Below are 22,069 nucleotides of genomic sequence, written 5' to 3'. Positions count from 1 at the left end.
TATGTTACTTAACAGAGATCCAAATTACCCAAAGTAACTTAAAAAAAATAGAAAACCTAAAGAGCCCTATGTCCATTCAAGAAATTTAAATTAAAATTATACAACTTCCCATACACGAACTCCAGTCCCATACAGTTGCACTCTTGAATTCTATTTAAAGAAGAAATAATATCAATCCTATGCAAAGTTTTTTGGAAAACAGAAGAGGAGGGATGATTTCACAATTCATTTTATGAAGCCACTATAAGCCCGATACTGAAACCAGAGAAAGTCAATGCAAGAAAATAAAATTCCAGACAGATATCTTTCATGCATATAAGTACAAAATCCTCTTAAAAATTAGAAAATGGAATATTAAAGTATTAACAAGATAATACACTCTGATCAATATTGGTATGTATGCCAGAAATGCAAAAAAAATCCCAGAAATCAACCATTATGTGTCACTACATTAATAGGTCAAGGGAGAAGATCATACGATCATTACAATTGATCCATAAAAAGCATTTGATAAAATACAATATGCATTTATGAAAACAACTCTCAAAAACCTAGGAATAGAAGGGACTTTCTCAAACTGATGAAGGACATCAATGTAAAACCTTCAGAAAATAGAATTCTTGAAGGTAAAATATTGAATGCTTTCCTCATGAGATTGGGAATAAGGGAAAGATATCCTCTCTCACCACTTCTATTCAATATTCTACTTACTCTACTTAAGGTCCTAATTTGTGTGATATGACAAGAAAAGAAACTAAAATTATAAAAATTAGTAAGAAAATAAGAGGTTAAGATAGTGTACCTTGAAAACGCTAAGGAGTCTATGAGAAAGCAACTACAACTACCTGAATTCAGTGATGTTGCAGGATAAAAAGTTAATATGTATTTATGTGTATATATATGTGTGTAAATATTATATAGATATAACTTATCTATATAAATATATATATAACATTTACACACATATATATTATCAGCGAACAATTACAAATATGATAGTATCATTTATAATACCATTTTAAAAAATCACATACTCAGAGATAAAATCAGCAAAGACCTCTACCGTAAAAACTAAATACTGCTGAGAGAAATGAAAAGACATCTAAATAAATGTAGTGATAAGCCACTCATGATTGGAATAGTCAATATTGTTAAGATGTCAGTTCTCCTTACAGTAACCTATTGATTCAACACAATTCCAATAAAAATCCTGAAAGCCAGGCATTATTTTCTAGAACTTGACAAGTTAATTTTAAAGTGTATTTGGAAGGCAAAGGACCAACACTAGCCAAATTGTCTCAAAAAGGAAGAACCAAGCTGGAATGTGTACCCTTTCTAATTTCTGGACTTATTATAAGTGACAGTAATCAGGACAGGATAGACAAATAGGTCAGTGGAACAGAACAGAAAGAAAATGATCCACATATATGGATCAGTAATTTTTGACAAGGGCACCAAAGCCCTTTTTCATAAGCTTATTGGTCATTTCGATGAGAAAAGGAATATTTCTTTAATAAATAGTTTTAGACTGACTGGATATCTATATAGGAAACTATGAACCTTAACCCCTACCTCACACCATACTCAAACATCAATTTAAGGTGGATGCAAATTTAGGATAGGCTAAGATTTCTTATATAAAACACTGAAAAAAAAACTGTAAAAATAAATAATTTGGGCTTCCTCAAAATTCAAACCTATGCTCCTCAAAAAACACCATCAAAAACAGTTAAAAGGAAATAAAAAATAAAAATGGAATGCCACAAACTGGAACTAAATTAGTGATGTGCTGAGCTTCTGGCTCACAGGAGGCTACTAAAATAGGCAAAGATAACCTACAGTGTTAGAAATGAGATCAGTGGTTGCTTCTGGGGGCCGCGGGCAGCTGGAAAATAGCATAAGGGAACTTTCTGAGGTGACAGAAAAGTTGTGTCTTGTGCATTTGTCAAAACTGAATAAACGTTATAAATAAGATATGAGCATTTCATTGTGCTTCAATATACCAGTTACTGTAAAAACTAAAATGCGAAAACTGCTATGAACGGGTGATATAATAGTTAACCTTTCAGTAACAAAGGACTTATTAGAAAAATTAAAACTATTTTCCGTTTTCTGGCCATAAATACCATAAACAAAATTAAGGGAACCTGAGATGAAGTCTTTGTCATAAACATGGTAGGAAAAATTTGTCGTATATAGAATTCTTAAAATCAACAGAGAAATAGTAAACCTAGTTTAAAAATCTGGCAGGGGACATTTATGTAAAATGAATATATAAAATATGTTTTTTAATTGGAATATGGATTGGTAAGGAATTTCTGGAAAGCAATTTGGCAATGTGTGGTTCTTAAAAGAGTTTATGGCATTTAATCCAATAATTCAGATCTTAGTACCCAATGTAATTTAATAATCAAGGGTATTAAAATGATCCAAAATGTATATATAAGAATAAAGTAAACCCTATGACTCAATATTATTATTGAGTGAATTATTTAGCAAATTAAACTGAAAGTTGGTTATTTTCTTATAGCCTAATTTATATCAGACAGTTGACTTAACTTCAATATTCATCAAATAGATAATTATTAAATGAAATATGGCATAGCTATACAGTAGAATATTATGCAATCATTAAAATTGTATCCCCCATAGAATATTATGCAATCATTAAAATTGTATCCCCAATCATTAAAATAGCACCTGAAAATGTTATACTATAATAAAGGAAATATAAAGGGTTCAGTACTTTATATTCTGTATGACAATAAGTACAATATATGTGAATATGTTTGTATATTAAGATACACATTACTTTAACAGATTATCTCTATATGGTATAATAGCAGTTGAATTTTTAATGATTTTCTGTATTTACTACAATGAACATGATTTACTTGGAAATGCAGATAAAATGCTGTCAACAGTAATTTTTTTGTAAAAAAAAGAAAAGGAAAGAAAGAAGGAAGGAAGGAAAAAAATAAATTAGTTCCTGGGGGATTAAAAGATATTACTGGTTTTTTTTGTTTGTTTGTTTGCTTTTTTGCGGTACGCGGGCCTCTCACTGCTGTGGCCTCTCCCATTGCGGAGCACAGGCTCCGGACGTGCAGGCTCAGCGGCCATGGTTCACGGGCCCAGTCACTCCGCGGCATGTGGGATCTTCCCGGACCGGGGCACGAACCCGTGTCCCCTGCATAGGCAGGTGGACTCTCAACCACTGCGCCACCAAGGAAGCCCTGGTTTTGTTTTTTTTAAGTGCTGCCATTTGATACAAGAATTGCAAGGATTCCAATTTACAGTGTCCATTGAGCAGATGGCACCTGGCAACTGCATTTATTGCTATTGCCACGTTATAATAAAATAAATTTTGACAAATTTCAGTACTCTGGTGGAAATGGAGTCACAATTTCTGAAGAGTTCCACAAATTTTGACAAGCAGAATCATGCTTTGTTTCATTCCTGGTTTAATTGCATTATACAGATCTCAGGATGTGTCTAAATGTGCAAATATCTGCTTTCCCAGTGAGGCTCCATTTCTAAGGCTGCTGAAATTGAAGGCTGACCACTGCAGTATCCCAATATTTCAGCCATTTGGAGACAAGAATGCAAAGTTCAGAATGATCTTGAAATATCTCATTATTTTCTGAGTAATATCTGGTTCTATTGAATTTTGTGGCACTTCATATGACCATTAAAAACAAAGCATATTGTATCAAACAGTGGAGTGAACCTAGATTCGAAATTGAGATGAATACTCATTAATAAATTCCAACACTCCCAAGCATGCATTAGTTTTTCAAACACCAGATTCTTGTGGACTTACTAAATAGTGGTTAATATTAGACCAATAACTCTGGTCCTTTGACTAAATAACATTTAGTAGACTGTTTATTAGTTTAGTATTAATATTGAAATTTCATGTTTGGAATTGGTATGTAACAATTGTTAAATATAGAGCCTAGAGTGGGACTTTCTTGCTGTCTCAGAAATGTACTGCAGCCCCAGAGTGGTGGATAATGGGTGAAAAGCACCATGAAATTCTAAAGAGCAGGCTGGAAGATTAATTGAGGAGAATTCTCTCATAGGAGAAGAGCAGAAAGGAGGGGGTCTGTCCCCCTCCAAGCACGATGAAGGGGGAAAGGCGAGAGAACCACTCAGAATTTGGATTGTTCGCCAGATGGGGAGGTTGATCTCTCACCCAGGCTGGCAGAGCTGTAGAATCATCTAGTCCTGACCAGGCTGGTACCAGAGCAGTGTGCAAGAGAGTATGGGGGACAACCTGAGTTTGGAGGTGTAGTGGTTATTCTTCTCACCATGATGAATCTGTGAGCGGGATACAGGATGCAGCCACAGCTGTTCATGGTGGCTAAATAAGGAGATAAAGGTCACCAACTGGACAACGCTCATTTCCACATTTGATGGGACAAGTAAGTTTGGGTCTTTTAATGAATTAGCTGCAGTAATAAATTTAACTGAAAAGATGTCTTCCGTAACTATCAATATTCTGATCACATGAAATTTTGAGAAAAAAATTGAATTCTCTTGCTATAAAATAATTTGTTAAATCTTTAAAATTATTTTGACCAGTAAGTTGTATGTAGAGTGAGTTTTACTTTATGGAAACACTGGTTGATAGAAACAACTAAGTGAAGTTCAAAATTATACATTGTCCAATCATTTAGAGCTATTACTAATCATTACATAACCATATATATGCATATAAATATTAACTTTAAGTTATTTAATTTAATAATACCTAAATATTTTAATTAATGAACTTTAACAAATATTTAAGTCTCTACTATATGGAAGACCCTGGAATTGAAATTCAGAAAATTAGGGATGTCGCCAAATTGCTAAAGAACACGTTTCTTATTGTGGGGCTTCTCCTTTTGAGCCATACTTGGATTTTAGGAAGAGAAGGTAAAAGTATGACTTTACACTCACCCACTTAGCTGAAGTTATTATAAAGTTTAACCTCTCCCCATGGAAAACCTGACGGTTTTAATATTTATGAAGCTCTTATTTTTCAGATATTTAGGTGTAATACTTAGTTCCATGTTCCATCCTTTCTTTTGACCCAACCTTCAAACCCACAACTTCTGAAGTATCAGAAGTGGGATCGACAGAGGGAGATAGACTGCTCAGCAATCAGCTAACAGCTAAAACTTACAGGACGTTCTTTGAAAAACGAATGGACTGGCATCCAATAGACGTTTCCCAAATTTATTTTAATTAATCAGCTAATATACACAAGATGTATTTTATATTCATGCAGTCACAGACACTGAGTGTTTACTATGAGGTAGATTCACAAAATTATTCAATACATAAATTCCAGAAGTCTGTTTTTTTTAATATTTCAATTTATTACCAAGGAAACTTAGCTGAGCTTATATGTCTGTTTTTCAGCATGGTTCTCCTTTTTTTTTTTTTGCGGTATGCGGGCCTCTCACTGCTGTGGCCTCTCCCGTTGCGGAGCACAGGCACCGGGCACGCAGGCTCAGCGGCCATGGCTCACGGGCCCAGCCGTTCCGCGGCATGTGGGATCTTCCCGGACCAGGGCATGAACCCACGTTCCCTGCATCAGCAGGCAGACTCTCAACCACTGCGCCATCAGAGAAGCCCTAGCATGGTTCTCCTTTAAAACCAGTGTTCCATCTCTTCTGTTACAAGATGGAAATTACCAAGAAACTGGTTGAAGAGCTCATCATCCTTTTGTTTTCTGTTCATTTATTTCTTGTCACTGGAGGGTATTTTGCTTCATGTCAGAAACGTCATCAGTGATCCTCTGCTTCCTTCTGCACCTGCAAGCTCCACCTACCTCCACTTGCCAGGCTCCAGCTAATATTATATTGTGTTAGTTCCTGCCCTAAACAAGATCTATGTAAAACCTCACTGGCTGAGAAGGGAAGGTTTCCGTCCTTCTCAGGGTCTCCCACATATCACCTGGGGTCTCACTGTCCCTTTTCCAGGACCATTACTCCTGAGTGTAGCTCCCCTTTCTCGCCAGATCTTGTCCAATTCAATTTGACCAAACCTTGTTTTGTAGCCCCCTCGAGACTGTTCTTGTGGTTGTGACCTTAACCCTGTGTCAAGGCCATTTGGAGCATGGTCTCTTCCTTTGGACCTCTTAATCCAGCCCTAGAGTAAAACTGCCCTGGTAAGGCAACTGCAGATTCAACAACAGTAAGCATCTTTGTTGGACAGAACAATTCATCTTATAAATATTTCACCTTGTTATTGTTTTGGCCATTTAAAATAAAATTATCTTTTCTCATATATCTATCAGCCATTATACAAACCTAAGTTTTACCAAAATACAGTTTTATGGGCAATGTGTTTGGGATTTTTCACTCTAGAATTCTATAGTTTATATGTGTGAACACATTTAAAACTAATATTTTTTACATAACCTTTCAAAAATTTATTTCTTCACACATTCACCAGTCTTCACAGGACTTTATATTTTATTCATGTTTCAGGATATTATTATCATTATTTAGACAGCTAGTTTCTTTTCTAATTCTTTTGGCTACTTGGAACTCTGCTGTTTAGTGCTTCTTTATAGTGTTTTTATTGTTATTGTTGATGATCTCAAAAGGACATACTTGGGATATACATATCTTGCTGAATTGTAAACTATCTTTCATATGCCCCCTTTCTTTCTATGCCTCTCTCCCTTCTTTATTCCAATTGGCGTAAGAACTCTTTCTTGACAAGTCAGTCATGAGTCAGTTGAGATAGGACTAATTGATTTGAGCAGAGATTAGAAAACAATTTTGAATAAAATGTGCTGATTTGCTCTACTGGAACATAGCATCACTTTTCAAAAGCATTCCTCATGGTTTCTCAGATGCTGCTACTTCCTTGGCAATATTTTTAAATGAGTTTCACAAATCGACACTTCTCGAAGTGTGGTCCCCAGAGCAGCAGCATTAACATCTCCTGGGAACAAGTAGAAATGTAAATTAGCCAGCCCTGGGGTAGACTTACTGTATCAGAAACAATAACGGTGGAGGCAAGCCAGCCGTCTGTAATGAAGCAAGCCCTCCAGGTAATTTTGATGCACACTGAAACCTGAAAACCAGTACTCCAGGCAGTAAAACCCAAACGCAGTTTGTTAAATAAAAAGGTGACATGATCAGAGATGGGTTTAAAAAACCTGCCTGATAGGATTATTTCACAGAGGTAGATATTTTTAAAAGTCATTTTAATGGAACCAGTTTTAACTATTTCATATTGAAATGGTCCAATGGAAAACATAACAAGTTTTAGTAAAACAATGTGTTTTATGTTACTAAGGGCATAAAATAATTTCTTCATAGCAAATGCAGAAACCTTCCTTCCGTTAAAATGGAATTCAAAGAAGTATAATTTGCTAGATGACTTGATGTGCTGCCCTTATCTTTATGTGCCTGGTTTTCTGCTGGATTAATTAGCCTACGTTTTCATTGAATCTCAAATCCTTGGAAATTAGCCATTAGAGGGAGATAAATTTTGAATATTTAAAAATTGAAAATAAAATTTGTTTAGGGTAATCCCTTTCTTAAGATAGAAGAAATAGCATCAAAAAGAAGGTAGGAGCATTCTAAACCATAACAAGAAGGGGTTACTTCAGTTGCCAGGTTAAAAAAAAAAAAAAAGTGGGAAAGTAGACGGCAGGCCAGAGGGAAGGGATGCAGGTAAGGTTCACCTGCTTTGTGCTGTCTAGAGGTGGCCCTGGAAGGACTCCTTAGGGGAGTTATCCCATCACTTTGAACTTGTTCGTAAATGCGCCTCAAAGACTTTGGTGTGTAGAGCCCTATGTCATGTGACTCACAATAAATTCACGTATTAATTATTTTCCAACTTTCTCCAATGGCCACTGTGATGACTGTACTTTTTCTGTGTTTATTACTGTTAGGTTTTATCTGCTAACATTGGAGCACGCAGACATTTCTGTGAAAACGTTATGGTTCTTCTGGGTCCTCTGAAATACTCTGTAGATTATGTACAACCTTTCACGGAACATCCATTTGAAGGACACTCCATGTCAGGACCATTTTTTTGTATGCTCCGTTTTTTCAGTTACAAACAATAGGTGTGAATATCAAGGGTCAGTACAGTCTTAAGCAACAGGAAGATTGTTTAATGATGTTTATTTATTTCAGAAGTTTTTTAAAAGTGTTGTTATTTCTTGGCATTTTGGCAGTGAGTCTTCCGATGCTCTGTTCGAACTCCGGGATTGATGGAAAGGAAAGAATTTAGAGGACCGTTTCACTTTCCGCTTTTATAATGACAATATTTTCCCTATGCACAACAGATGCCACTGACACATGGTTAGTTCCAATGTAGAAGCTGAACTTCATCAAAAGTGTCTTGAGCAAAGAAAAGAATATTGCTGTTCAGGCATTAACTATAGCCCTGAGTCACTCTGTTGGGTCCAAGTTTCATTTCTATTCTCATATTAGATCATACCCTTTTGATTTACTTGTAATCCCGTTGGAGAGAGAACTGTGCCGGGAAAGTGAGGGATGTATTTAACGCTGCACGTAGATACTTGCACACAAGAATTTTAAGGTTTATGGAATATGTACGTGTCTATGTAGATGTAGATACAGCCTTTTATTGCACATAATTAATGGGACAATGTTCTTCATTTTTCAGGTATAGAATTTATCTCATTTTGCCTTTTCTTTGGGGAATAATTGTGAAATCTATATACATATTACTTTCATGGGTCAACAACCTAAGTAGAACATTGAATCATTAGATGATTTTTGGTCCCGGAATATCTAGGCACTGGAACATCAGTATTGACCGTATGGTTACTAAGTTTCAAGCTGTCGTGCTTAAGTTAAATATAACTGATTTTGCATCAGAAAATCCTTGCTTTACAAAATACCTGCCACTGAAAAGATTCTTTCTATTATAGACAATTCCAGCTCAGTACCAGCAAACACACAGTGTTTAAGATCGTCGCATCACGATGGATGATAGCACATTTCTGAACATCTCAATCCTTTACAAACTGCAGCTGCACCATTATGCCTCCTCAAAATAATTCATGCAACAGCACTGCCTTTAGAGAACGATTCGCAATCAGATTCCAACTCACAAAGTGTATCTGCCAGTAATTCTTAAACTTTTTGTTATCACGACTCATTATTTTTTTGTAATTCCTCAATTCTTGCAGCCCATATTCATCGTGGGATATATTTATTTCATTCATACAATTAACTAATATTTATTGATCATTTACTATAAACCAAGAATATGGTGCTAGGAACTAAGGATACTTTGTAGGACACTTTGTAGGTCATACCAAGTTCTTTACTTCCTGGAACTTACCAACTAACCTTATTTTTCAAAATAAAGTGCATCTAATGCATTTTAATGGGGATCAGGGGCTGCGGGATTTTGCGGTAACCTTTGAGATACATGAAAAGTTATAAAGCGAGGTTTGGAATCATTGCCTAATAATCAGATTTTCAATTTCAAACTATCCAGGAGTGAAACAGTTATGTGCTTTTATTTTGCATACCAAAACAACGTCTGAAGTTCTGCCGAAGGCAGTAATGAATATCTGCAATTATCACAAGCTGAATTTGACCGTGAATACTCTGTGCTTTGAGAGTCAGTCTGAGAGGGCATTAAATACTTCACGCCTCAGAGGTAAAATTGAGTAAGCTTTTGTGTAAGTTAAAGAAGACATTCCTCGCAGAAATTATTTCTATGACATCCACTTAAGATTATGTGAAGAAGCGGACAGTTACGGCATTTGGGCAGACTCCAGTTAGTTTTCTGCCCTTATGATCCCACTGTACAATTTAACCATTTAATCCCCACCATAGAGAATGCATGCAACAAAAAGTTGAAGAATGAGTGAATGGATTAATGATTAAGAATACTCTAACTCCTTTTCCCATACAATAGAAAAAGGTAGTGTTTCGCAGTATATATCGATGTCACCAAGGGACACAGTAACACTTTCTGAAGGCTGTAGGTAGGTATACAAACTCATACAATGCTGCCATAAAAAGTTACACCTCTTTCGGCTTCATTTTCTCCATTCCTTGTTTCTTTGCAGAGCGATTCAACGTGTATCTTATGCCTACACCAAACCTGGACATCTATGGTGAATGCACAATGCAGATCACTCATGAGAATATCTATCTCTGGGATATCCACAATGCCAAAGTCAAGCTGGTCATGTGGCCTCTCAGCTCACTGAGGAGATACGGGCGGGACTCAACATGGTTCACGTTTGAGTCAGGAAGGTAAGCTTTGAGCACAGAAGCCACAGGCAAAGGTTCTGTCCCGCAGTGCCCAGGCTGGCCGTTTCATTTCCATGAAGGGTAGAGAGCACCAAATATATATCAATAATTTCTTCACGTTCTTACTGATAATCTGAATAAAATTGTGTTAATTCTATGGCAGGTTAAGTACCCCATTCAAAATAATTCCCGTCTCTTACTCTGGCATCAAACCAGTTTCATAATTATCTTTATCATACAAGATCTTTGTGAAATTATTACGATATTTATTTAGGGTTCATCCTCCTATATTTTTGGTGCAATAGGGTCTCCATAAAATTCAACATGTCCTTGCCAGCATTATACCTGTGGGGTTTTCTCAAAGGAAAATATTTTGAAAGGAGTTTTATATAAAATTGCTTAAATACTACCTTTTAGGTTTGAGATAAGTTAATGCAATATTCATTTACCCAGATGTTTATGTTAATAACATTAATTAAGTATTATTAATTCAGAATGACTGAAAAAAAAGTTGGCAAATCCATAGTTTATGAAATGTGTAATTCTGATTTTAAATGTAGTATGTCAAGACAAATACATTGGTTTCTTGATCACAGCATATGGTTGGAATCCATAAATGTCTAAAATGAATGCTTGCTTCACAATCATTATTCACAGGTACGGGTTTAGACGTGAGCTTCAACCAACTGAATCAACGTTATTATGCTCTGACCCCTTTGTGATATTGTTGTCACACATCCAAGACAAGACTTAGGTTTAGGGATTCTCTATAAGAGATGTTTAATGTATTCACACTTGGGGACATGATTTATCACATTCTAGAAATGAATCTGTGGCCTTATAAGGTAATTACAGTGAAGTCACTATGTGACTAGATAGATAAATTATAATAGTTATACAACAGAATATTACCTACCCATGACACACAACTTGGATGAATCTCAATAACATTGCTGTAAGCATTATGTGTAATTCCATCGGTAGGAAATTCTACAACAGACAAAACTAATTTACAGTGACAGAAAGCAAATGAATGGTTGCCTAGGATTGGGGATAGGGAGAGAATGGACTCCAGGAAACACCGAGGAACTTCGGGGGTGGTGAAAATGCCCTGTATCCTGACTTTTGTCAAGAGCCATGGAACTGTTTATAAATATTGGTGTGCATTGTTATATGCAAATTATCCCCCAGTGTTTTTAATGTGAAAAGAAAAAGTGGGGAAAGAAAGTTGGAGGGGATTTACTATTCTTATTTTATATACTTTCCCACTGTTTGAGGTTTGACAGTGAGCATTTGTTACTTTTACAACAAAACACTTCCTCTGGAAGGAATGGTGCCAAGGAAGGGGAAAGAGCCCCAAGCATTTTCTGGAGAGGGGGTCTTGAAGCTGTGAGATACAGCCAGGCCTTTATTCCTAGGTAGGCCCAGTAAAGTCAGAAGTATGTTTTCATAACCTGAGCAGGCTTTGAACTTTTTACATTTTTCTTGTAAATCTCAGTTTTTTAATACTTTATATCGTCTGATTAAAAAGTTAACCCAAACTTTTGAGGGAGTAATTGGAAAGAAAAGCTTAAAATCACTCATAATTTCTCCATCTTGAGAAAATGGCTTTTAATATTTTGGTTTACTTCTTTCCAATATATTTTAAAATCAGCATATTTTCACTTAACATTATATTGAGAAGTAATCTCTGAGTCCTTTAAAATCAAGATTTTTGTGGTCATGTGGTATCTGAACATATGGCTGTACTATCATTAATTTAATATTAGGGTGTTTCCAGAATGAACTAGTATAAATAAAGCCACACTGACCGACCATCTGCGAAAAAAAGATGTGCAAATATCTGATCATTTTCTTAGCAGAGCCTTTTTCAAGAATTACTGGGTCAAAAGCTGTGAACATTTTCAAGGTTCTTCACAATATAGCAAATTGCTTTCAAGGGAAGTAAAATCAATTCACACACCCTCTAAGGGTGCAAAGAGAGTGCTCTTCTTGACCCCATAACCACAGCATTAAAATGATGATTTAGGATGTTTCTATTTTGATAGAGGACTTGGATATCTTGTTATTTTTTTTCTTTTCTCCTTTGTTTCTTTATGTTTGGAGGTGTGTCCTTGTGTTCATTTGTATGTTTTTCCTTCTTTGAAATTTGGGTGTCCTTTGCCCTATTGACCATTATTCTGTGTGTCTAGTTTGTAAATTCCAGACGATCTCACTCTTATTAAAGGTAGCCAAGGGCAGAAGGTTTTGTCCATGTGTGATCCAGAGAAATGAAAGCAGGACGCTGTGTTCCCTAGGTCAGGACCGGGAGAAGCGGGGAGGGGAATGGCATGAGTGATGACAAGTGACAATTTAAAGGAAAAGTTGGCAGGTAAGGCCCGGCCTGTCATCCTAGTGAAGCTTGAGCTGAAGAATGACGTTTTCTGCGTTTTATGTTACTAGCTCTTTGCACAAGGCACATCGTTTGGAAGCAGTCTCTAGCCGTTTATTCATAACTACTGCATGTACTGGAATGTCATAAAATTGGATGCCAAAATAGTCCTTTCTCGACCGACAGGCTTTTTCCAAAATGCACTTTAAATTCTACTGTACCGATAAAAGATAAGGATAAACAGTAAAAGTGGAGCAAGGTCATTCTTTCTGGAGGAGCCTACCTCACACGTCCTCACACTCATACCCCATACATGTGAGGACAGAAAGAGAGCGGGGACCGGGAAGCGTTCACTGGGAGCTGTCCTCAAAGGGGCGCAGCCTGGGGAGGTGAAGTCATGGCCCCCTGCCTGCTCAGAGGAATTGCTCTTTTTTTTAAAATAAATAAATAAATAAATTTATTTATTTATTTATGGCTGCGTTGGGTCTTCGTTGCTGCGCGAGCTTTCTCTAGTTGCGGCGAGTGGGGGCTGCTCTTCGTTGCGGTGCGCGGGCTTCTCATTGCAGTGGCTTCTCTTGTTGCGGAGCATGGGCTCTAGGCTCGTGGGCTTCAGTAGTTGTGGCACGCAGGCTCAGTAATTGTGGCTCGTGGGCTCCAGAGCGCAGGCTCAGTAGTTGTGGCGCACAGGCTTAGTTGCTCCACGGCATGTGGGATCTTCCTGGACCAGGGATCGAACTCGTGTCCCCTGCCTTGGCAGGTGGATTCTTAACCACTGAGCCACCAGGGAAGTCCCAGGAATTGCTCTTTTACCATAAAGATTTTAAGTTTGTATTTTAAGAGTGAAAACCACCAATGTGTCATGCAAGATTTTTTAATCAAAAAATCAAAAAAAATCCAAACCTGCAGAGGAAGTCATAGGATTCGTGATTATGTGCAGTTTTATCCTGTGAGAGACAAAACCACTTTTTTAACTGCTGATGTGGCTTTTTCACTTTGCATAACCTCATAAATGTTGTAAGCAAAACTAAGGATGAGCTCAAATGCCTGCATAACAGAATTCAAGCGAGCCCCGAATCCTTTTTTATAAAATGATTGTTCAAAACATAACCTCCCTATTCAGCACAATGTTTAATATAACACAGTCAGTGCTTAAAATATATGTCTCACTAACTTTGATAATATTATCCTTATTGAGAAGCCTGGGGAAAATCTGGTTACAGATTTTTAACGATTGGAAATATAAAACAATACGGTTCCCATAGGAAGATGGTTAATGGAAGCAAATGCTCTAGGTGCTATAATCAAGGATTTCGTGATGTCATAGTGAGGCTTATTCTATCCTTAAACCTTTCTTGATCAGTAATACAGAGAGAAATCCTTCCTTCTCTAATGTATGACCAGTTAGTTAAAATAAAAGGTAAGGCAGACAGTTTTTAAATGTGATACCAAAGCATGATTACTCCCCCCAAAAAAGATAATTTGACTATAGCAAAATTAAGAACTTGCCTCTGCAAAAACACTTTTAAGGGAATGAAAAGCAAGACACTGATCTAGAGAAAATATTTGGAAGTCACATATTTGACAGTGCACTTATCCAAAACATATATAGAACTTCCAACTCAAAAATAAGAAAAACAACAGCCAATTTTAAAAATAGGGAAAAGATTCAAGCAGAAACTTCACCAAAGAAGACATATGATTGACCAGTTATCACAGTAATTATCATATGTCTTTTTGTACATCAAAAGACAATATCAGCAGAGTAAAGAGGCAACTCACGAATTGGGAGAAAATATTTACAAGTCATATATTTGATAAGCGGTTAATGTCCAGAATATAGAGAGAACTTCCAAAAATTAATAACAACAAAAAACAATCTAGTTAAAAAATAAGCAAAGGACTTAAGTAGACATTTCTCCAGAGAAGATATACAAATAGTCAGTAGCATATGAAACGATGCTCAGCGTCACTAATTTTTAGGGAAATGCAAATCAAAACTGTGATGAGATGCCACTCACACCCATTAAGAGGGCTACTATCAAAATAATAATAATAATAAGTGTTGGTGAGGGTGTGGAGGAATTGGAACCATTGTGCACTGTTGGTGGGTATGTAAAACTGTAGAGTCCCTGTGGAAAACAGTATGGCAGTTCCTCAAAAAATTAAAAATAGGGTTACCATATATGATCCAACAATTCCACTTACGGGTATACACCCAAAAGAATTGAAAGTAGGGTCTCAAAAAGATATTTGTACACTAATATTCATAGAAGCATTATTCACAAGAGCTAAAACATGAAAGCAACTCAAGTGTCCATCAATGGATAAATGGGTGTTTAAAATGTGATATATACATACAATGAAGATTATTACACAGCCATAAAAAGGAAGGAAATTCTGACACATGCTGTAACATCGATGAACCTTGAGGACACTATGCGAAGTGAAATAAGCCAGCCACGAAGAGTTAAGTACAGTATGATTCGACTTACATGAGGTACTTAAAGTGGTCAAAATCACAGAGACAGAAAGTAGAATGATGATTGCCAGGAGCTAGGAGGAGAGGGCATCGACAATTATTGTTGAATGAGTATAGAGTTTCAATTTTACAAAATGAAAAGAGTTATGGGGATGGACAGTGATGATGGTTTCACAATATTATAAATGTATTTAATATCACTAATCTTAAACACGGTTAAGATAGACCACACAATATTGAAGGAAAAGAACTAAGTGAAAAGACCGATACTACCGGGGTTCAAGACATAACTGTAAATCTACTGTCATGAAGGCAGTGTAGTATTAGTGAAGAACACACAAATAGGCCAGTGGATCAGAATAGAGAGCCCAGAAATAGGCCCCATAAGTAAAGTCAACTGATCTATGACAAAGGAACAAAGGTAATACAATGGAGAAAAGCTAGCTTCTTCAAGAAATAGTGCTGGAAAAACTGGACATTCACATGCTAAAAATAATTCTAGACACAGACCTTACACCCTTGACAAAAATTAACTAAGAATGGATCACAGACCTAAATGTAAAATGCAAGACCATAAAGCTCCTAGAATATAACATAGGAGAAAACCTACATGACCCTGCGTATAGCGATGACATTTTAGATACAACACCAAAGTCATGATCCATTAAGGAATTAACTGATAAGCTGGACTTCATTAAAATTAAAAACTTCTGCTCTGCGAAAAACTTCTCAATGAGAAGACAAGCCACAGGCTGGGAGATCATATTTGAAAAAGATACATATGATAAAGGACTTTATCCAAAATTACAAAGACTCTTAAAACTCAACAGTAAGAAAGCAAAAACCCAATTAAAAAATGAGCCAAAGACTTTGACACATAACTCGTCAAAGAAGATATACAGATGGAAAATAAGTACACCATATATCATCAGGGGAATGTAAATTAAAATAACAATTAGATACCAGTATACACCTGCTAGAATGGCCAAAATCTGGAACACTGGCAACAGCAAATGCTGGAGAGAATATGGGATAAAAGGACTTTTCATTCCTTGCTCATAGGAATGCAAACTGGTGTAGCCACTTTGGAGGACAATTTGGTGGTTTCTTATGAAACTAAACATATTCCTACCATACAATATAGCAGTCAGGCTCCTTGATATTTACCCAAAGAAGTTGAAAACTTATGTCCACACAGAAACCTACACATGAATGGTTATAGCAGGTTTTTTCATAATTGTCAGAGCTTGGGATCAACCAAGATGTCCTTCAGAAGGTGAATGAATAAACTGTGTTGCATACAAATAATAGAATACTATTCAGCCCTAAAAAGAAATGAACTATCAAGTCATGAAAAGATGTGGAGGAACCTTAAATTGCATACTGCTAAGTGAAAGAAGCTAATCTGAAAAAGCTACACACCTTATGATTCTAACTATATGACATTCTGACAAAGAAAAACTGGAGACAGTAAAAAGATCAGTAGTTGCCAAGGGGTTCAGGGATGGTAGAGGATGAATAGAGCACAGAAAATTTTTAGGCCAGTGAAAATACTCTGGATGATACCATAATGATGGATACACATCTTTATACATTTGTCCAAACACATAGGATGTACAACACCAAGAGTGAACCATAACGTAAACTCTGGACTTTGGGTGATTACGATGTCAGTGTAGGTTTATCAAGTAAAACAAATGTACCACTCTGGTGGGAGATGTTGATAATGGAGGAGGCTATTCATGTGTAGGGGAAGGTAGTTGTCAAATCTCTGTACTTTCCCCTTAATTTTGCTGTGAAACTAAAAACTACACTAGAAAATGGTCTTAATAAAAAAAAGTTATGTTGAATAACTTAAATGTATACAACCTCTATTGTTCTTATACCTCAGTAAAGCTGGAAAAAATAAATCTTGTATGTGGAAGTGTTGGAATATATTTTTGTTCTAAATTTTACACACCTATTGTTCCCTATAATCTAATACCTTGTAACGGTATGATAAATTTCTATCATCTATTAGTAGAGTTGTCCGTCGGTATTTGTGGGGGTGTGGTTCCAGGACCCCCTGTGCATAACAAAATCCAAGGATGCTCAAGTTCCTCATATAAAATGGTGTAGTACAGTTGGCTCTCTGTATCCACTGGGTTCTGCATCCTCGAGGATGGATTTGAAGGACCATCTGTAACTGTGGCTGGAAACAACGGACATGCGGCACACAGATATTTCCTTTGACTGTGCCATGAAACATGAGACACATCAGCAAAGCTCTATGAAGATGGAAGAATATGTGTTTTCGCAGCACTATTAGATTTGGGTTAAAATACTTGTTCTTCTATGTATTTGGCCAAATTGGTTTTCATTCTTGTGTCTTATACCCTTTATTTGTGACCACAAGGACTGAAATATTACTTTGTAGCCTTTTGTGATGTCTGAGAATTAGGCAAGGTTTGGAATGTATTCAGTGCTCAAAAAATACTAGTTTTTTTCCCCCTTTTTAAAATCTCTTCTTATCTTTTATTTATGAAAATTGAAATTATTTAATAAAGTTATAGTTTTTTAAAAGTCAGATGGTCAGTAAGCTATAATAAGATGGTGAAAACCTAAGCAAATAAAAAACTAAAGAAATATGAAAGAAAAATGTTTTGAAACAGCTGATGTTGACACAATTTCAATTTCCTTCACAACATGTAAAGTATTATTTGTCTGTACTCTTCTACAGTTGCTAAAAAAAAGATAATTCTGAATTTTTTAAGTTTAGTGAAATACAGCTTTAGCTGAAATGCACTCACGAATTACTAGCATGACCACGTGTATATAATATGCTGTGTGCCTGTAACAGGTAAAGATACTGATGAATTCACTGTCTTTTGAGTGAGTGGTAGGTTTACTCATTTGACTAATTAAGGACTAAAATATTTTCATATGTATGGGAATTTTTTAAGGTTATGGCTATTTAATTAAAAATAATCATTTCAGGGCTTTCCTGGTGGCGCAGTGGTTGAGAGTCCGCCTGCCGATGCAGGGGACACGGGTTCGTGCCCCGGTCCGGGAAGATCCCACGTGCCGCGGAGCGGCTGGGCCCGTGAGCCATGGCCGCTGAGCCTGCGCGTCCGGAGCCTGTGCTCCGCAAGGCCACAGCAGTGAGAGGCCCGCGTACCGCAAAAAAAAAAAAAATCATTTCAGCACTCAATGCTTGTGCTCACTGGTGGATTTCTAGCCTCACAGTGTCCTGAGGCTTATGCCTGTGGTTATCACCAGCATTAAAATAAATGAACCCGAAGTCGTAAGACTGGTCTGGAGTGGCACATTAACTCACTTGGAAAATTCCTCTTAAAGCTTTCATAAGCCAGTCTAAGAAACTGCAATTAACAGTGATATGTACATCTCCTCTGTAGGTGACCACTTCCCCAGAAAGAGTCCCTTTGTATATCTATATTCAGCACGTTTGTTAAAATACAGTCTCTATTTTTTAATTACACTCTGGGCTGATACTATAAAATCATGTCCTGGTGTTTTAGCTTTTTTCATAGAAGAATGTTGATTTCTTCAAAGCAAAGGATCCTTTTTGATTACCAGTATTGCCGTGTACAGTGTTGGGCATGTGAAATAGGTGTTTGATGAATTTAATCATCTTTTGTAAATACGTTACATCTGATAGCTTTCAAAGCTCTTGCTGTTACAGGCACACAGCTTATGAAAGTGGCCCAACATACAGTCACATCAAAAATAATAAAATATCTACGAGTAAATCTGCATAAGGGGTTAAAAGACCTATACTTGGAAAACTATGAGACACTGATGAAAGAAATTGAAGACAACACAAACAGATGGAAACATATACCGTGTTCATGGATTGGAAGAATTAATATAGTTAAAATGTCCATAGTACCCAAGGCAATCTACAGATTCAATGGAATCCTTATCAAAACACCAAGGGCATTTTTCACAGAAATAGGACAAATTTTAAAATTTGTATGGAAATACAAAACCCCAACTAGCCAACACAATCTTGAGAAAGAAGACTAGAACTGGAGGAATCATGCTCCCTGACTTCAGATTATACTACATAGCTACAGTAATCAAAACAGTATGGTACTGGCACAAAAATAGTTACATAGATTATTGGAACAGAATAGACAGCCCAGAAATAAAGCAACACACCTATGGTCATTTAATCTATGACAAAGGAGGCAAAAATATACAATTGAGAAAAGACACTCTTTTCAATAAGTGGTGCTGGGAAAACTGAACAGCTACATGTAAAAGAATGAAATTAGAATGTTCTCTAATGTCATATACAAAAATAAACTCAAAATGGATTAAAGATCTAAATGTAAGCCCGGAAACCATAAAACTCCTAGAAGAAAACATAGGTGGAGCACTGTTTGACATAAATTGTAGCAATATATTTTTTTGGATCGGTGTCCTAAAGCCAGGGAAATAAAAGCAAAAATAAACAAATGGGACCTAATTACAGGTAAACTTAAAAGCTTTTGCACAGCAGAGGAAACCATCAACAAAACAAAAGGACAACCTACTGAATAGAAGACAATATTTGCAAATGATATGACTGATAAGGGGTTAATATCCAAAATAATAAGCAACTCATACAACTCAACATCAAAAAAACAAACAGCACGATTTTTTAAAAATGGGCAGAAGACCTGAATCAACATTTTTCCAAAGAAGACATACAGATGGCCAACAGGCACATGAAAAGATGATCAACATCATTAATCATTAGAGAAATGCAAATTAAAGCCACAATGAGATATCACTTCACACCTGTCATAATGACTATCATCAAAAAGACCACAACTAACAAATGCTGGCAAGGATGTGAAGAAAAGGGACCCTTATACTCAGTGGGAATGTAAATTGGTGCAACCACTGTGGAAAACAGTATGGAGGTTTCTCAAAAACCTAAAAATAGAACTACCATATGACCCAGCAATTCCACTCCTGGGTATTCAAAAAAAACCAAAAACATTCATTTGAAAAGATATATGCACCCTAATGTTCATAGCAGCATTATTTACAATTGCCGACATATGGAAGCAACCTAGGTGCCCATCAACAGATAATTGGATAAAGAAGATGTGGTATATATATACAATGGAATATTACTCAACCACAAAAAACAATGAAATTTTGCCATTTGCAACAACATGGATGGACTTGGAGGGTATTATGCTAAGTGAAATATGTCAGACAGGGAAAGACAAATACTGTATGATATCACTTATATGTGGAACCTAAAAAATAAAACAAGCTAGTGAATATAACAAAAAAGAAACAGACTCACAGATATAGAGAACAAAATAGTGCCTACCAGTGGGGAGAGGGCAAGGGGAGGGGCAAGATAGGGATAGGAGATTAAAAGTTACAAACTAAATAAATAAGCCACAAGGGTATATAGTACAACATAGGGAATATAGACAGTATTTTATAGTAGCTATGAATGGACTATAACCTTTAAAAATTGTGAATCATTGTGTTGTACACCTGAAACTTAGTGTATATCAACTGTACCTGAATTTTTTTAAAAAATAGTCAAAAAATGGCTGGACAGAGCTTCCTTCTCCCTTCCACCATGTGAGAACAGGTGAAAAGAGAGTGTCTATGATTCAGTAACTTCTCACCAGACACCACATCTGCCAGCTCCATGATCTTAGACATCCCAGCCTCCAGAATGGTGAGAAGTAAATTTTTGTTGTTTATAAGCCACCCAGTCTGTGATATTTTGTTAAAGCAGCCCAAAATGGACCAAGACATCTGCTACTCTGTTTATTTGAAATTATTCACCTGGTTAAAGATAGCCCACAACGTCACTAGATAGATATATCTAAAATTTAAATCTATGTGTACTTTCATGCATTAAAAGCACCTCCCTGCTGCCTGTAACATAAAGACTTAAGTTTTCTCGGCATGGCCTATAAAACACTCCTGGTTCTGCACTTTATTTGCCTTTTCAACAAACTCTCTGCTTATGTCCTGCTTACTGCTCTAAACTCCAGCATCAAATAACACGTAATGAAGGTCACCTAAGCTTTGCCCGTGCCGTCCATCCATCCTGAACATCCTGCCATCTCCCACTGTCCTCCCACTTTAGCTCAAATCATTCCAACTCATCTTTTATGATTCCAGTAGCAGATCGTCTCCTTCGGGAAAACTCCTAAGTCCCTAAAATTAGATTCAATGGCCTTTTGCCCAAACAGTACTGCTCTCCAAGTATCTCCTGCTCCCCTACATTTCCCAACACCCAGGGCAGTCTGGGGCGCCATCTGACTAGCTCCCAACGAAGGGTTATGAACAGAAGTGATCTGTTTAAGCTAATGCACTTATTTCCTATGCCAATGTTGTCCTGGTTGCCCAGGATAGATGCCCAGAACCAAAGTGGACTAGTATGAATGAGAAATTCCTGCTGCATTAAACCACTGACACTTTGTTTGTTATTTAGGGATAAGTCTGTTTGATCCTGATAGAAATTGATAGCAGGAAGAGCGCCAGCTGCAGTAATAAATAAATAAATAGCCCTAAGATCTGTGGCACTGAAATCACGGTTGTGCCGGGGATAAAGGAGAGGGATGTGGGAGCTGGAGAAGAGATGTCATGCAGTTGATGAGATGCTGACAGAGCTCTTTCCTCTGGGTGAAACGTGTGATAACTTGCCAGGCCAACCGCACGTGTAATGAGCTTCTGGATTGTAAGACCAAATACAAATTAAAATTAAGAGACTTCATTCTTTGTTGAAAATGGGCAGAAAGATTGCTCTCCCCTCCCTTTTTCTTTGAACTTACTTACTTTAGAAAATGTAAAATTGTAAGTACTTTCTTCTATTTGAAATGCATATAAATCCTTCTGAAAATGAAATAGGTCTTTTGTCAGCTTTAAGAACCAGGAGTGCCCTTCTCTCTCTCTCTCTCTCTCTCTCTCTCTCTCTCTCTCTCTCTCTCTCTCTCT

General features: G+C 36.7%; 1 protein-coding gene across 1 annotated transcript in view; it reads left to right on the top strand.

Annotated features, from left to right (window-relative positions):
• Nucleotides 1-22,069, top strand: part of DOK6 (docking protein 6) — a 398,603-nt gene that overhangs the window by 257,238 nt on the left and 119,296 nt on the right. The window contains exon 5 of the mRNA XM_024754918.1: nt 10,070-10,259. Coding sequence (XP_024610686.1) covers nt 10,070-10,259 — 190 coding nt within the window. The remainder of the gene's footprint in view (nt 1-10,069; nt 10,260-22,069) is intronic.

This window comes from Neophocaena asiaeorientalis, unplaced genomic scaffold (assembly GCF_003031525.2).
Source record: "Neophocaena asiaeorientalis asiaeorientalis breed wild unplaced genomic scaffold, Neophocaena_asiaeorientalis_V1.1 scaffold124, whole genome shotgun sequence".
NCBI classification, from domain to species: Eukaryota; Metazoa; Chordata; class Mammalia; order Artiodactyla; family Phocoenidae; genus Neophocaena; species Neophocaena asiaeorientalis.
Note: the sequence above shows the minus strand (reverse complement) of the source record. Positions and strands in the feature narration are given on the sequence as shown.